Source organism: Mastigoproctus giganteus, chromosome 2, assembly GCF_048544385.1.
Source record: "Mastigoproctus giganteus isolate SK-2022 chromosome 2, ASM4854438v1, whole genome shotgun sequence".
NCBI lineage: Eukaryota > Metazoa > Arthropoda > Arachnida > Uropygi > Thelyphonidae > Mastigoproctus > Mastigoproctus giganteus.
The window spans coordinates 233,520,879-233,534,946 of record NC_143576.1 but is presented as its reverse complement, the minus strand read 5'-3'; the positions used below and the strand labels follow the sequence as shown (position 1 = coordinate 233,534,946).

At 40.3% G+C, this 14,068-nt stretch overlaps 1 protein-coding gene across 1 annotated transcript in view; it reads right to left on the bottom strand.

Annotated features, from left to right (window-relative positions):
• The window catches only part of LOC150090250 (Na(+)/citrate cotransporter-like), a 76,651-nt gene extending 63,921 nt beyond the window's left edge, over positions 1–12,730 (bottom strand). The window contains exon 1 of the mRNA XM_090390230.1: positions 12,594–12,730. Coding sequence (XP_090246356.1) covers positions 12,594–12,730 — 137 coding nt within the window. The remainder of the gene's footprint in view (positions 1–12,593) is intronic.
• Positions 12,731–14,068: the final 1,338 nt, after the last annotated feature.

Here is a 14,068-nt window from a genome sequence, read left to right as displayed (position 1 = left end):
AACTTTATTGCCACACCTCGAATGACCTTTTCTAGAAATGTGAGTGTCGTTGAAAGCAGTTTTAAAAGTGCTTTGAAGTTAATTAAGTTATATTTGCCCCATTACTGAATTATCTTGAGATCGGCATTTAAGAAACTGGTGGCGGTATTCGAGAACTTGAGGCCGTTTGTTCTGGGCAAAGTTTCTCAAACAATAAAGTGTAATATTGAGTGCCATCATCAGCAAATCTATGGAGAGGACTGGGAGAAAGAATTGAACCTTGGGAAACACCAGCCTTAGTGTAGAAATCAGAGATTGAGAGGTGTCAACCACCTTCACGGCAGTAAGAAGTTATATGGAAAAATGGATATCCTGTTTCAAAACACAATCGGCAATAGATAAAATGGGAGCTTAGGACTTTTATGCCAAACATGATCAGAAGCCTTAGAAATGCCAAGAGAAATTGCTTCAGTTTAATCAAACTTGTATATTGAATTTTTACAAAGAGGAATAATGTAGATAATAGTAGTAAAAGTAGATAACACAGTAAATGACATAAAACGGTATCAGAAAAAATGGATCAACCACATAGAAAGAATCAACCCAAACCGGATCCCAAAATTAGCATTTAACTCCAAACCAACAGGCAAGAGAGATGTAGGTCGACCAAGAAAATTATGGCGAGATGAAGACCACCTCCAAGAGCTACAACGAAACAGGTCTTTAAAGACCTAAGCCGGATCAAGTTCACGATGATGATTACGAATAACGTTAAATAATATCTTATCAGTGGATCGACATTGACGGAATCCATATTTGCAATCGTTGATCAGATGAAAGGTTTCAAGACAGTGTAAAGGCTGGTGGATGTCAGATTTCTCCATTATTTTGGAAAGGGTAGAGGAAGGTACAATGGAGCGAAACTAGAAGGGAGGGAGGGAGGAATTTGTCACTTTTTTTTACGAACTGGCTGGATACGAGCAAATTTTCAAGCAGAATGAAAAAGATCAATGCAATAAGAAAGTATAAAAAGGCAACACGGAACAGGTACATAGGTTTTGAGAACAAGTGGAGAAATGCCATCAAAACCTGAAGCTTTCTTGGCATCAAGATTGTTCAGAATTCAAATGTTCTTTGTGCAACGACGTGTAAAAATTACGTTTATACATTACACTGGTGTGAAAAACTTAAGGACCAGTCACGTTTTTGTGTTTACCTTCTCATAAGAGTGGCCTGGATATGGAAAAAAAACATACCAAAGGAACCTCGTGAGGTACAGAAATGATGAATGAAAGAAACACCGACACAACAACGGAAACAAAACGGTACAGAGGGACTTTATTCAAAAATGGCAACATAGCACTGGTTGCCATGATACAGATGCATCACTGCCAAAGATGAACAAAGGGAAGAAGTGGTCCTCAGTAGGAGATATGGCCACCCCTAATGTCGATGCAGGCTTTGCCCCACCTGTTCATACTTAGAACAATGTTGTTGATAAACTCTTGCGGTAACATCGTCCATTCCTCTGTCAACGCCATCATCAGCTAGTGAACATTTTCTGGTGTGTGTGGACGTGCCACTAGGCGTCTCCCCAGAGAGTCCCGTATGTATTCGATGGGATTTAAGTCGTCAGAACCGGCAGGCCAATCCATACGAACAATGTCCTCACTTTCCAAAAGCATATCAACAGCTTCAGTGCAATAGGGTGTGGTGTTATCATCCATAAACACGAACTCGTGGAAAATGGCACGTAGGAACAGACGCACATGGGGAAGGATTACCTCAGTACAATAACGTGCACCGGTTACAGTACAGCTTTCCAGTATCTGGAGTTGTGTACGTCCATCCAAGATAACGCCTCCCCAGACGAGAACACCCCGACCGCAATATCGATCCCTTTCAATGATGTTTGTGGGGTGATACCGTGTACCAACCTCTCTCCAGATTAGCTGACGTCCAGAATTGCTGCTGAGACTGAATCTACTCTCATCAGTAAAGAGTACCTTACCCCATTGCGCTGTTGTCCAGTCCTTGTGTTCGATGCACCACTGTAAACGGTGTCTCCAACTGGCAGTCCTGCTGGAAGTAACCATCTGACTGAGGATAAACCGTCAACATGAAAGGATGCACTTGGTCAGCAACGATGTTTAGGTACGATGTGGCAGTCAGACGTGAATCTGAGGGTATCAGTGCACCCAACGTGTGCTAAGAAAACATTTCCCACAGCATAACACTGCCCCAACCACCTTGTACTGTAGCCGTCAGCCATGACGGGTCCATGGATTCATGTGTTTTCACCAAATTCTTAGCCTTCTATCAACATGATACACCAAGAACTTCGACTCGTCGGACCAAGCAACTGTTTTCCAATCCTCGATAGTCCAGTGCTGGTGTTGCTGCGCCCACAGGAGGAGTGCTCGCTTGTTCTTCATTTATAAAAAGGGTACGCGATGTGGCCCATTCGCGACAAAGTGCGACTAGTGGTCCGTTGCGATATTTTGTTTTGCGCACCAAGGTTGTATTCTGACGTGATGTGCGACATTGTGGCCTGTCTGTTTGCTTGCACAATTCTAGCCATTCTCTTCTGGCCTCTCTCATCAATTTTCTTTCTCAGCGATTTTTTTCCACAGGAGTTCCGTTGAGAGGATGTTTTCTGTTCGTTGCACCATTCTCGATACACCCATTAAACTGTGGTGCGTGAAAAGTTCAGGAGAACTGCCGTTTCAGAGATGCTTTGTGCAGCACGTCTTGCACCTACTACCATGCCACGCTCGAAGTCCGTGAGATCACTCCTTTTCTCCATTCTTGCTACGGTTTGTACGCTTAACTGATACTAGAAAGGTTGTTCTGCTGCATTTATATCCACAACTGTAGTCATGTGACAAACCATTTGTGTGCACAGCAGGGGTGTAGCTAATAAAGTGGCAGCGCAGTGTAGGAATCTTACAATAAAGATCATATTAATAATTAACTGGTAACGTGAAAAATTGAGTTCATTTAAGAAAAAAAAATGTGACTCGCCTATATATGTACCTTAATGTTTATATAAACTTTCCTTGTTTTCAGGCCCTGAATCAATCCTGAAAGTACATCGGGCTCGATAGGAATCATTCTTCAAACGTTTATCATTATCATTATTAAAACTGCACTATGAACAGAAAGTACATAGTGCAGTTTTAAACATATGCTGCCCTCTTGTGTCATCGTTGGGAAGTAGGCGAAAGGCACGGATTGGCATGTCTCTTAGCTGCTTGGGGGTGGTAGGTTGAAATCACCAGCAATGACACAGTCAACAAACAAGAGCAGGTGGACCATCATTTTTGTGCAGGTGGAGAGGGAGCGCAAGGTTGAAAGGGGAACAAGAGTTGAAAGATTTCGCGGCGTAAGTTCACATGATATACATTTATTTGGGAATAGGGTACACTTCTGAACAGCTGCTTCGGTCATATGTGGACTCACTCTTGAATATTTGCATCAAATGTGTAGTACTATTGGAACTACTGCCTCGTCCGGGGCAATAACATACGCCTGACGTAATCAACCGATTAATTCGAGAATTTATGCGATTGAGTTAACATAGTTCGAGTCCAGATGATTTCTAAATACGCTAATGTTCTCGTATTTTCTTCTTATAAACTTTTCTGATTCTGCAAATAAAGGAAGCACTCTCAGCTACGTGTGGGTTATTTAAAATAGCAGCAGAATACTGATGTTGACACAGCGAAACTTATATTTCCATGACTGCCACTTCTTCAGCCCTGAATAAAGTGAAGTGTCACAATGTATAAAGTGGAATACAGATGTGATTCGGTACATCTATCTGCAAGGGAAACCACCCAAAACAATCCACAAAGAAACGGTCGCTGTTTATGGAGTAGACTGCCCAGGTTACAGTGTTGTCGCACATTGGTATAAACAATTCAAATCTAGAAGAACCTCAGTGCATGATGAAGAAATCCCAGGACATCAGGCGCCTGCTGTACAGAAGAGTGTTACAAAAATTGAAGCATTACTCCTGGAAGAACTAGGATTAATCAAAGAACTAGCTGCAGAGCTCCAAACTAGTGTAAGGTCTGTGGAGTACATCATCCATCAAAGTTGCACGTGAGTAAAGTGTCTGCTAGATTGAGTTCTCAGAATTCTCACCCTCTAACCAGAAGAAGGTTAGAGGGTGAGATTTTTCGTCCAGCAAACAGAAAATCGACCTAAGAACACATGCAATTTACAGACAGTATACACGGAACAATAAGGCTCCTAAAATCCTACAACAGCAACTTGACAAGAGTCACCAAGTCTGCTTTGCGACCACCATGCAGACAACGTTTCAGAGTAGGAAAATGTGTCTTCGTCACATCCGAAACATCCACAGATAAAGGAATAACAGCATAGAGAGATTAGATGCAGTTCTTAAGATCGAATTCCCTAAGCGAAACCTGAAATCGCACTCTTCTTGACAAAACAAATTGCAAACTTAAAGACACATACCGAAAAAGTCGCTGAAAACAAATTCAAGTCAATATATAAGAAGAATCAGAAGAAAAAAGCGCATTCGATGTGTAGCCGCAGAAAATTATATATAGTCCATGAAAAAACTATCTTGAGAAAGCCAGTCAGGTTTTTTTCTATTATTATTTTTTTTTTTTTAGATAATACTAGCCTTCACACATAGCCAGTCAGATGGGAAGAAAATGGGTCAGTATTCCATCAGGTAATTAAAAACAGACAAACCACATCATTTCCAATACGAAAAATTGAACTCTTCTCCCCAGACAACTGAAGGGGACATAATAGGTAAAACATCCTCGATATCATAAAACACCCCTCCCATTTAGTCACAATCTTCAGGACGTCATTAAGCTTTTACTTTTTAAATTATATTCAACCCACTTATGACGTATGCGGAAGGAAAAAACACATGCCCGTTTCAACCAATGATGTCGCTGTATTCCCCCATCCTCTAGTGCTGCTTGCTGATTGAGCAAGAGATGTGACCCGTCTCCCTCGGCCTACCTTATCTCTCGACGAGAGTTAAGGTAGGCCGAGGGAGACCCGATCTTGAAAGGGGCCAATTAAGCTTACAAACGTTGTCATTAGCAACTGTCTGGACACATCTAAGGAATATTGTGGAGAGCTCAGGTATGTCGACCAGAAAGACTTCTGTTCCTGATTTCAGTAACTTGCTTTGCATATTTGTGAAAGTCTTTTTTTTTTTTTTTTTTTTAAACGTTAATTCTTTTTATGAATGGCTGAGGAGCTTCGATTTTGAATTCCTGGAATCCAAAAGAAACAGACGAGCCTTGTACTGTACTGGTGAGTTATTTTCTTTCTTTTTTTCTTTTTTTTTATTTTTAAGGGTTATTATTAATTATTATTATTATTATTAATATCCATATAGTGCAAGGAAACCTGAGGCTTATGCTGCACCAGGAAAAAAAAAAGTTCCCGAGTTACCCTGAGAGAGAGAGAGAGAGAGAGAGAGAGAGAGAGAGTCAAAAGTAGAAGGGAATCACCAAGAAAGAGAAGAATGGTGATATCCAGCTCAGGACCCTGGGTGTGCCAAGCCCATACTCATCAGCTGTGAGCCCCCGGGGTTAAATTACATTTATTAGTTTTTTAAAAAGTTTGTCTGTCAGAGAAATTACGAATTTCTCTTAATTTGAGAGTCACATTACATATTGTTTGGTATTTGGGGCGAAAATATTCTTCATCAGGGATCACCCATGTAATCTGTTGTTGTTTTTTGGTTTTTAGGAGCATTACCCACTAATGCCATATTGCTCCGTATATATTGTATGTAAATTGCGTGCGTTCTGAGGTCGATTTTCTGTTTTCTGGACGAAAAACTCCAGTTTCTGAGAGGAAAAACCATGCTACCCTCTCCTGAGACCAACTAACTCAGCCACGTTGTGAAAAAGGCCCATAAAATTCCTCTGGTCATTGACCGGACTCGAACCCAGGTGTTTTCCAACCGGTGTAGATAAAACAGTGATTCTACCAATTGTCCTACCCACCAGGGCCCATGTAATCTAAGGTGTTTTTCGATCACAAATCAATGTGGGCAGTAAACTTTTTTTTAAAACTGTTATCAAAGTGGAAAGGTGGAAGGGAGGTTTCTTAATCTATAAGGCATGAAACTGATGCTGTTAATAAATTATATTATTTGAGCAACTAATTCAACTTAAGGTATTATGCATCCCTAAAAAATGATAAGTCGGTATCGGAGAGAAATACCTCTCCGATGTTTTTTTTTTTTTTTTTTTCAAATATAGATTGATATCTCCCTCCTTTCAGAAGGACATGGCAACCGATTGATATGGCCTTAGTCGCTGATACTCCTAAAACTCTACAACAACAACTATGATTTTAATTAATAGTGACACTATCTGTCAGACCAATGGTCCCTTATTTCCAGTTTACAACTAAATAACTCCCCAATTGATATAATTTCACCATACTTTCCTATAAAATTCTGTTTCTATTAATAAAAACCTGTTAAACTGAACATGAATCATAGAAACAGATTGTATATTGCTGATAGCTTTCACTTGTACATTGATGTGTGTGTGTGTTGGTCCCTGTTGAGTGTCCATCGATGTATACAGGATGTAATCAGCTGATGAAAAATATAATTATTTAAATATTAATAAGTAATTGGTGCATTAGACACGCTAGTAGCCTACATGAACACAATTTATAGTTTAGCTATGACACACGCCCTCGTGGATGGCACAGTTGGTAGAATCATTGTACTCCACATACCTTCCGATTTGGGGAGGACGATGATTCTGCCAACGAAAAGACCCTAGTTCGAGTCCAGTCAATGACTTGAGGAATTTTTGGGCCTTTTTCACAACGAGGCTGAGTTAGTCGGTCTCAGTGAGTGTAGCATGGTTTGTTATCCCGGAAACTGGGGTTTTTCGTCCTGCAAACAGAAAATCGACCTCAGAACACACGCAATTTACAGACAATACACACCGAGCAATATAGACTTAGTCGCTGATGCTCCTAAAAACCCAATTACAATAATAAACAATAACAGATACGCTGCATACGAGAAGAGTCTTTTCAAACAAGTTCATTAAGCAAGAAATAATCCTCCATCGCCTCACTACGTATAAATGGAACTGTCTGTTAGAAAAGTCAGGGCCTGAAGCCGCTTCCATCCTGGCTGAAGAATTATTTCAAATAGCTTGTGTTGGTGCGTCTAAGGAGATTCGGATCTCACATCGATCTAACTGGTGGTTTAACAACAATATGAAGGTTGTGTTTGTAAGAAAACAAAAGGCTTACAGAAAATGGCAGAAAACTAGAACCGCTGAAGACTACATCGCTTACAAAAAAGAACGAGCCTGTTTCTTAAAGCACAAACGCCAAGAGTACAACCTTGCAATTTCTAAAAAGCTTAAACAGTCTAAAAGAATCAATAACAACAAGAATACCAACTTCACCATGGATGAAACTTTATTTAGGGAATGGGCGAACAGTATCTTCGGAATCTCTCCAGACCCTAATTTAAAGAATAACTCTCTCGCACCAGACAATACCAGTTGGCTGGTAAATTACATGAATAACATGACTCCATCCGGATCCAATCTTGATATCAGACCTCTACTAACAGAAATCACCATAACCAAAGAAAATGTAATTCAGGCATTAAATAGTCTCCCAAATAAATCCACTTCTGGCCCTGATATGTTCCCCCTCTTCATCATGAAAGTAAGCAGTCCATTCATCATCGAGGTCTTGATACACATATTTAGAGAAACCCTACACACTGGAATTATCCCTGAAATATGGAAACATTATATTGTAAAACCTGTGCCTAAAGTCAAACATCCGAAAGACAAGAAGGATTTTCGTCCAATCTCTATAAGCTGCAATTTACTAAAATTGTTCGAGAAGACTCTGCTGCCAATTCTTGTTATGCATTTTTTCCATAAAAGACCACCATATTTACACACTGTGATTCCAAAGAGATCAACTGTGACTAATCTAATGGACACCCTATTTCGGATCCAAATGACTCTGAACGCCAAAGAACAGATTGATGTAGTATTTTTAGACATTAAAGCTGCTTTCGATAATGTCTCAATCAATTCCTTGATGACAATACTTGAAAGGCACTTCAGAATACAGGGAGGCCTATTAAAAGTCATCGTTTCCATTCTCAAACAAAGGCATTTGAGAGTAGAACATAGAACCTTCCAATCGAACCACGTCGTCTACAGAGGAGTCCCCCAAGGTGGCGTCCTTTCCGCACTATTTTTTGCTGCCGCTTTGGACCCCTTCCTATCTACGCATCCTGACTGCAGCTCTTACGCAGATGATATAAAACTCTTCATCTCGTCAAAACACGGTGACAAATCTGAAGCAATCAACGCCCATGCCACTGCCCTAATAGAAGAACTTGTCCATTATCTTGAGAATATTGGCCTATCCATAAATCCGACCAAGTCAGCACAAATGTCTTTCACCAACCTGAAGAAGAAGATGAACATAAACATCTACATAAATGGTATTAGAGTGCAAAAGGTTTCTCATCACACTGATCTAGGGCTCACCTGGGATGAAGGCCTGACCTTCCAACAGCACTTTGCCAACACTAAAGCAAAATCTCTGTCAGCAATGTGGGCGATAAGACAGGAACTTACTGGAGTAAACAACCAAAAACTTGCCACTCACTACATACAAACATGTCTTGTTCCCATTCCCATGTATGCCTCGACGATCTGGTCCTCTGCTTCCCTCACTAACATCAAAAAATTCATGGGTATCGAGTACTGGATTTTAAGGTGGTTGAACCGTGTTAATGGCCTCCCTTTCACCATCTCGAGATCAATCATGTATGCTAACCTCGGTTGCACCCCTTGGAATCAGTTGCTGATTACAGAAAATCTGCGTAATCTCTGTCAACTCCTCACCGATCGCTTTGACGCTCCAAATGTCCATAATCTTGTTGCAGGTCCTAGGCTTTCCCGCGTCCTTTGCAATAGTTCATGGATTCCCCTAAGAAGCTTATTACAGAATTTAACTATGCTTAGGAGATGTTTTCCGTCTAACATCCTCCAAACGTACAACACCCTGAAGATTGATCCCCACAAGTTCTGTGATGAGAAAGCGTACAGATCTGAGAAGATACAGGACATGTACCACCACATACAACTGTAGAAGTTTCCTGATTATCTCCTTCAGGATGGAATCTCCCATGAACTCTACTTTGCTGAAGAATTAATTTGTTTTAAATCATTATGTGTTTTGTATGTATATGTATTGGCTGTATGTGCACACATTAGGACGCGTATGTGTTTATATGTCTCTACCTTTTGCTCGTGTCACTGTATATATTTTTATCCGCTATATTTGCTCACTTTAGATGTTTGTTGGATAAAGAAACTAATGTTCATAATATTATATAGAAACTGTTTCTATAAAATAGAAATAATAATAATATGTGTAATTTATGTACGACTTCTATGTTTGCTGTCTAAGTCAAAATGTACAAATGTATATAGGCACCCTCCTAGCTGAAGGCTGTTCAGGGGTGAAGCATATGGAATAAATTGAATAATAAATAAATAAATAAATAAATACATATTATAGTTATTACAAAATTAATTTCAACGGCATAATAGTTTTAATTATATCAATAAATATGCAACAATCACGTAATGCTCAATGACTTAATGGTATTAGCGATCGTCAATGTACCTTAAATAAATTTCTTGAAAAAATAATTACATCTACAGCGAATGGGAAGTGTTTTTCTTTTTTTTTTTTGACTGATGCTGGATAAGCGTGCTTTCTTGCATCATATTCACTAATAATGCTAATTAAGTGCAGGAAGAAAAATCTAAGTTTCCAGGATAAATCCATGAAATCCTAACTGAACATCAGCTGACTTATCCACCTTGAAGAAACCCATCAAATTTCCTTTCCCTTAATGGAATTTGAACTCAAACCTTTTTCATATGGTGATTGTAACTGCTGTTTACCACAAAGTCATAATATGGGGTGCAGTGTGTATGTTGTTCACACTTCAGTCTATTTTTTTAGAGCTTTATCAACCAAACAGCTTATCAGAACATATTATGGGATATTTTAAAACTCATGTGGAATGGTGTTAAGTCTGTTCAGGTGCAGTCTCAAGGTCCTGGTCATATTGTATATGTGTGTGTTGAAACATCAGACCGGGTGGAAGGTGTAACTATTCTGAACCCTGCAAAAGTCCCTCTCGTTCCAACAAAATATTTTTGAACTTCAGCCAACGATAGGAATCAAACTCGAGTCTTTTCCACACATTGTAAGATAGCAGCGACATCACATGTGGAGTCACCCATGGGGGAATAAAGGGGGAGTTGTTCTTATTTAGGTAATGCCATGATATCTGAAAATAATGGGTCTAATGGTAATACTGCAGCTGCTCATTCAGAACTTGTCAAGACATCCTAGAAATGCATGCGTTTTGTCCGAATTTTTAGTGAATGTCAAGGGTTTTAATTATTAAGAAGTTATTTTTTATTTATTCAAGTTTATTAATCCAAAATCATTATAAATATTTTTGGGCTTTTTCCCCTCCTAAATTAATCCCATTTTCCCATCGTAAATTAATCCCATTAAGACCTACACTTAAGGTGAAGGACATAATGGCTAGGAGTTTAGTAAATAAATTTGACAATTTGAGGAGCTGGTCAAAATATGAAAGGGAGATATTGTTGGGATATCAGAAACGTGGTGTCACACAGATATAAGGAACGCAGAGTTGGAATTTGGGGATTACAATGTGTACAGAAAGGATAGACAGGATGGGAAGGGAGGAAGAGTTATGCTGTTAGTTAAGAAACATAAAATCTAAGAAATTGCATCCAACTGACATGGGTGGACAGTGCAGTGTCGAGTCTGTTTGGTGTGTGAGTAAATCCGGAGATATACGAGTATTACTCGTATATCTCCAGATTTACCGAGTTGCAGTTGCTCCGGGGGTCCAAAGTCGAGGTGGGCCCTGAAACAATACAGTTATTATTGGTCCAGGGGTCCCTCGCGATTTAATTTCTAGGACTTAACAATATTGAAGCAGTGTGACATTAGGGACAAGTTGCTGCTATGAATAAAGGAACGGTTGAGCGGGAGAAGACAGAGAGTTGTTATAAAAAGGCTCTGCTGTTCATGAACTGTTATCAGTCCTCCACTTTCACTGCTTGGCTCATGGTTGTTTTCAATATTCATTAACGATATTTATGAAGACATATCAAGCTTAGTCTCAATTTGCAGTTACAAAGTTTGGCAGGATGGTTAATAACAGTAATCAGGATATGCTACTTCAGCAAGATATATATCTAGATATATAGGCAGATGGGCAGAAAAGTGGCAACCGAAGTTTAACATTAACAAATGCGACGTACCGCAAATTGGTAGCAATAATTACAGAATAACATGCCAACCTCACCTGAGACCGACTAACTCAGCTACGTTGTGAAAAATGCCCAGAAAAATTCCTTACGTTCAACGGGACTCGAACTCGGATCTTTTCATTCCAGTGAGGGACGGACGTCGATTCTATCTCTTTATTGCTCCGTGCTACCCACGAGAGCAACAATGAAGGTGATGAAAAAGGAAACACTTAGGGTAGTGATGAAGGAAACACTGAGGATGGTGATGAAGGAAAAATACTTAGGAGTGGTTGTAAAGTCAGAGGTGAGGTTTCATGAGCATAGTAGATTGTCAGCAAGAAATGCTAATGGGGATTTGTCAATGATATAGAGGAATTTTGCCAACAGGGATGAGGAGATGTTTATCTGTTGTAAAAGGCAATGATTAGTCCACATGTTGAATAATACGTAGTAGATCTGGAACTCTTTTTTTTTTTCTTTTCGTAAGTATGTGGATCTCTAGATCTCTTGGAACGGGCGCAGAGAGAACGGGTAATGAAATTGGTGAGGAGTGAAAACAAAGTGGTACTCTTGCTATGGATTTAGTTCTGCAGATTGCAGCGTCTAGTTAACAGACACATGTCATGCGATCTGATTTGGGGTTTCAGTTTTAAATGGATTGAGTTAGCTAAATGTTGATGGCGTTCTTACTCTTGTTCTGACAAGAACCATGAAGGGGATAACTTGAAAATGGGAAAGGATGATTGCAGAAAAAACGTGCAGAAATTTGCTGGGGACCAGCAGGGTAAAGTTAGTTCTTGGAATAAACTTTCATCTGTTCTGTTAGCGGATAGTTTGAATAAACTTAATGAGGAAAGTAACAAATTATTGGACGGGTTAGACGGGTGATGTGGGTATATATACAGGGTGTTTCAAAAATGACGGTCAATAATTTAAAGGTGAAAAGTACAAATTAAATAAGCAAAAAAGTCCCAGTGAACATCGGACCGAAAATGAACCGTTTTCGAGATAATGCACATTTTCTGTTAAGATCCGCCACTGACTACGGGAGCACTAGTTTAGCAAAAAGCTGTGAATCCTTTGCTAAGGGTGGTTTTATTAAACATAAGATAATACAATTTGTAGTTTCAACATCACATGATTTTACAGATGTTACAACATCACGTGTTGTAACATCTGTTCCTCAACATCACGTGTTATGCTTCTGGGCCTACCTGCTCTTACTCCATGTGCTTTCTAAGGCGTTGATGTACCCTGATGAATGTGCACCTGTTGGGCTGTCCTCGGCGGGGAATTGCTTCTTGGTACAAACGTGCAACCTCGAGTGCACTGCCGTTGACTTTAACATACATGAAATGCATGTTCGCATACTCTTCGTTGCTGTAACTTCTTTCCATGTTGACTATCCTTTGACAAGTACTAGTAGGCCTGCTACGTTCCAGAGCATTGAGAGAGGGGAAAAGGAGAGAATGAGCATAACTTAACCTAAACAAACAAGTCAGCGGTGGATCCCAACTAGAAATGTGCAATATCTCGAAAATGATTCACTTAAGGACCCATGTTTACTAGGCTTCTTTTGCATATTGTAGTCTCTACAGTTCACCTTTAAATTATTGATCAAAATTTTTAAACAGCCTGTATAGCATTTCATTTATTAATAGGGCACTTTACTGCAATGTACTTGCCGACCGGGCTAGTCGAGTGGGTAAAGTACCTGCCCGGCAACCCAAAGGTCGCGGGTTCGATTCCCGCCTCGGGCTTGGATCAAAGTACTGCAAAAACCTTGGGAGGTGCAATATGGCCACAGAAGCCGATGCGCCAACAACTACCAAATCAAAAAAAAAAAAAAAAAACTGCAATGTACATACACTGAGTGATCACTGAATTGGGACCACCTACCTAATACTTCGTAGGTCCTTCTTTTGCCTTCAGTACAGCAGCTATCCGACGTGGCATCGATTCTGCAAGATGTCGGTAGCGTTCGGGGGGTATGGCCAACCAAGCTGTGTGCAATTCGGTTAGCAATGTAGGTATGAAGGTGATTGGTGTATCCAGACGCCTGATATGCCTTTCCATAGGAAAGGCATATCAGACGTCTTCTATGGGATTCATATCGGAGGAAGTTCGGAGACCAATCGATATGCTGGAAGTCAGAACTGTGTTCCTCAAACCATTCCTGCACAACAATTGCCCGATGGTTCGGCGCATTGTCATCTTGGAAGACACCATCGCCATTCGGGAAAAATTGTAACATAGCGGAGTGTACACGGTCAGCAAGCAGTTGACGATAAGCGGAGAAATCGCCGGGTGGGCCCTTCACCTTGGTCCATCTCTGTTCCTTACCCTACATTCTGACCCACTCTACTCTTACTCTAATTCCTAGCGTGCTCTCTTCAACAAAAAGTTTTTTTTTTTTTTTTTTTTTTACTTGCTCTCTGTCAGGAAGCTCAGGCGACCCTGGCAGAGACCAGCCAGAGTATAACGGGCAGCCTAGCCCACCTCCCAATGGTGGTGGCGGGCAATGTAGGATCCCACTAGTGGCCCTGCAGCCAAGCAGCCAGAGACGCAACAACAGAAAAAACACAGAACTTCATATTACACTTTTTTCTGGCCTTTGCAGTTGTTCTGCATTCCATCACAGAGTACATACGGCGCAGATGTGAGAAACCACCGGTGGCGCCTGACCCAAAATACTATGC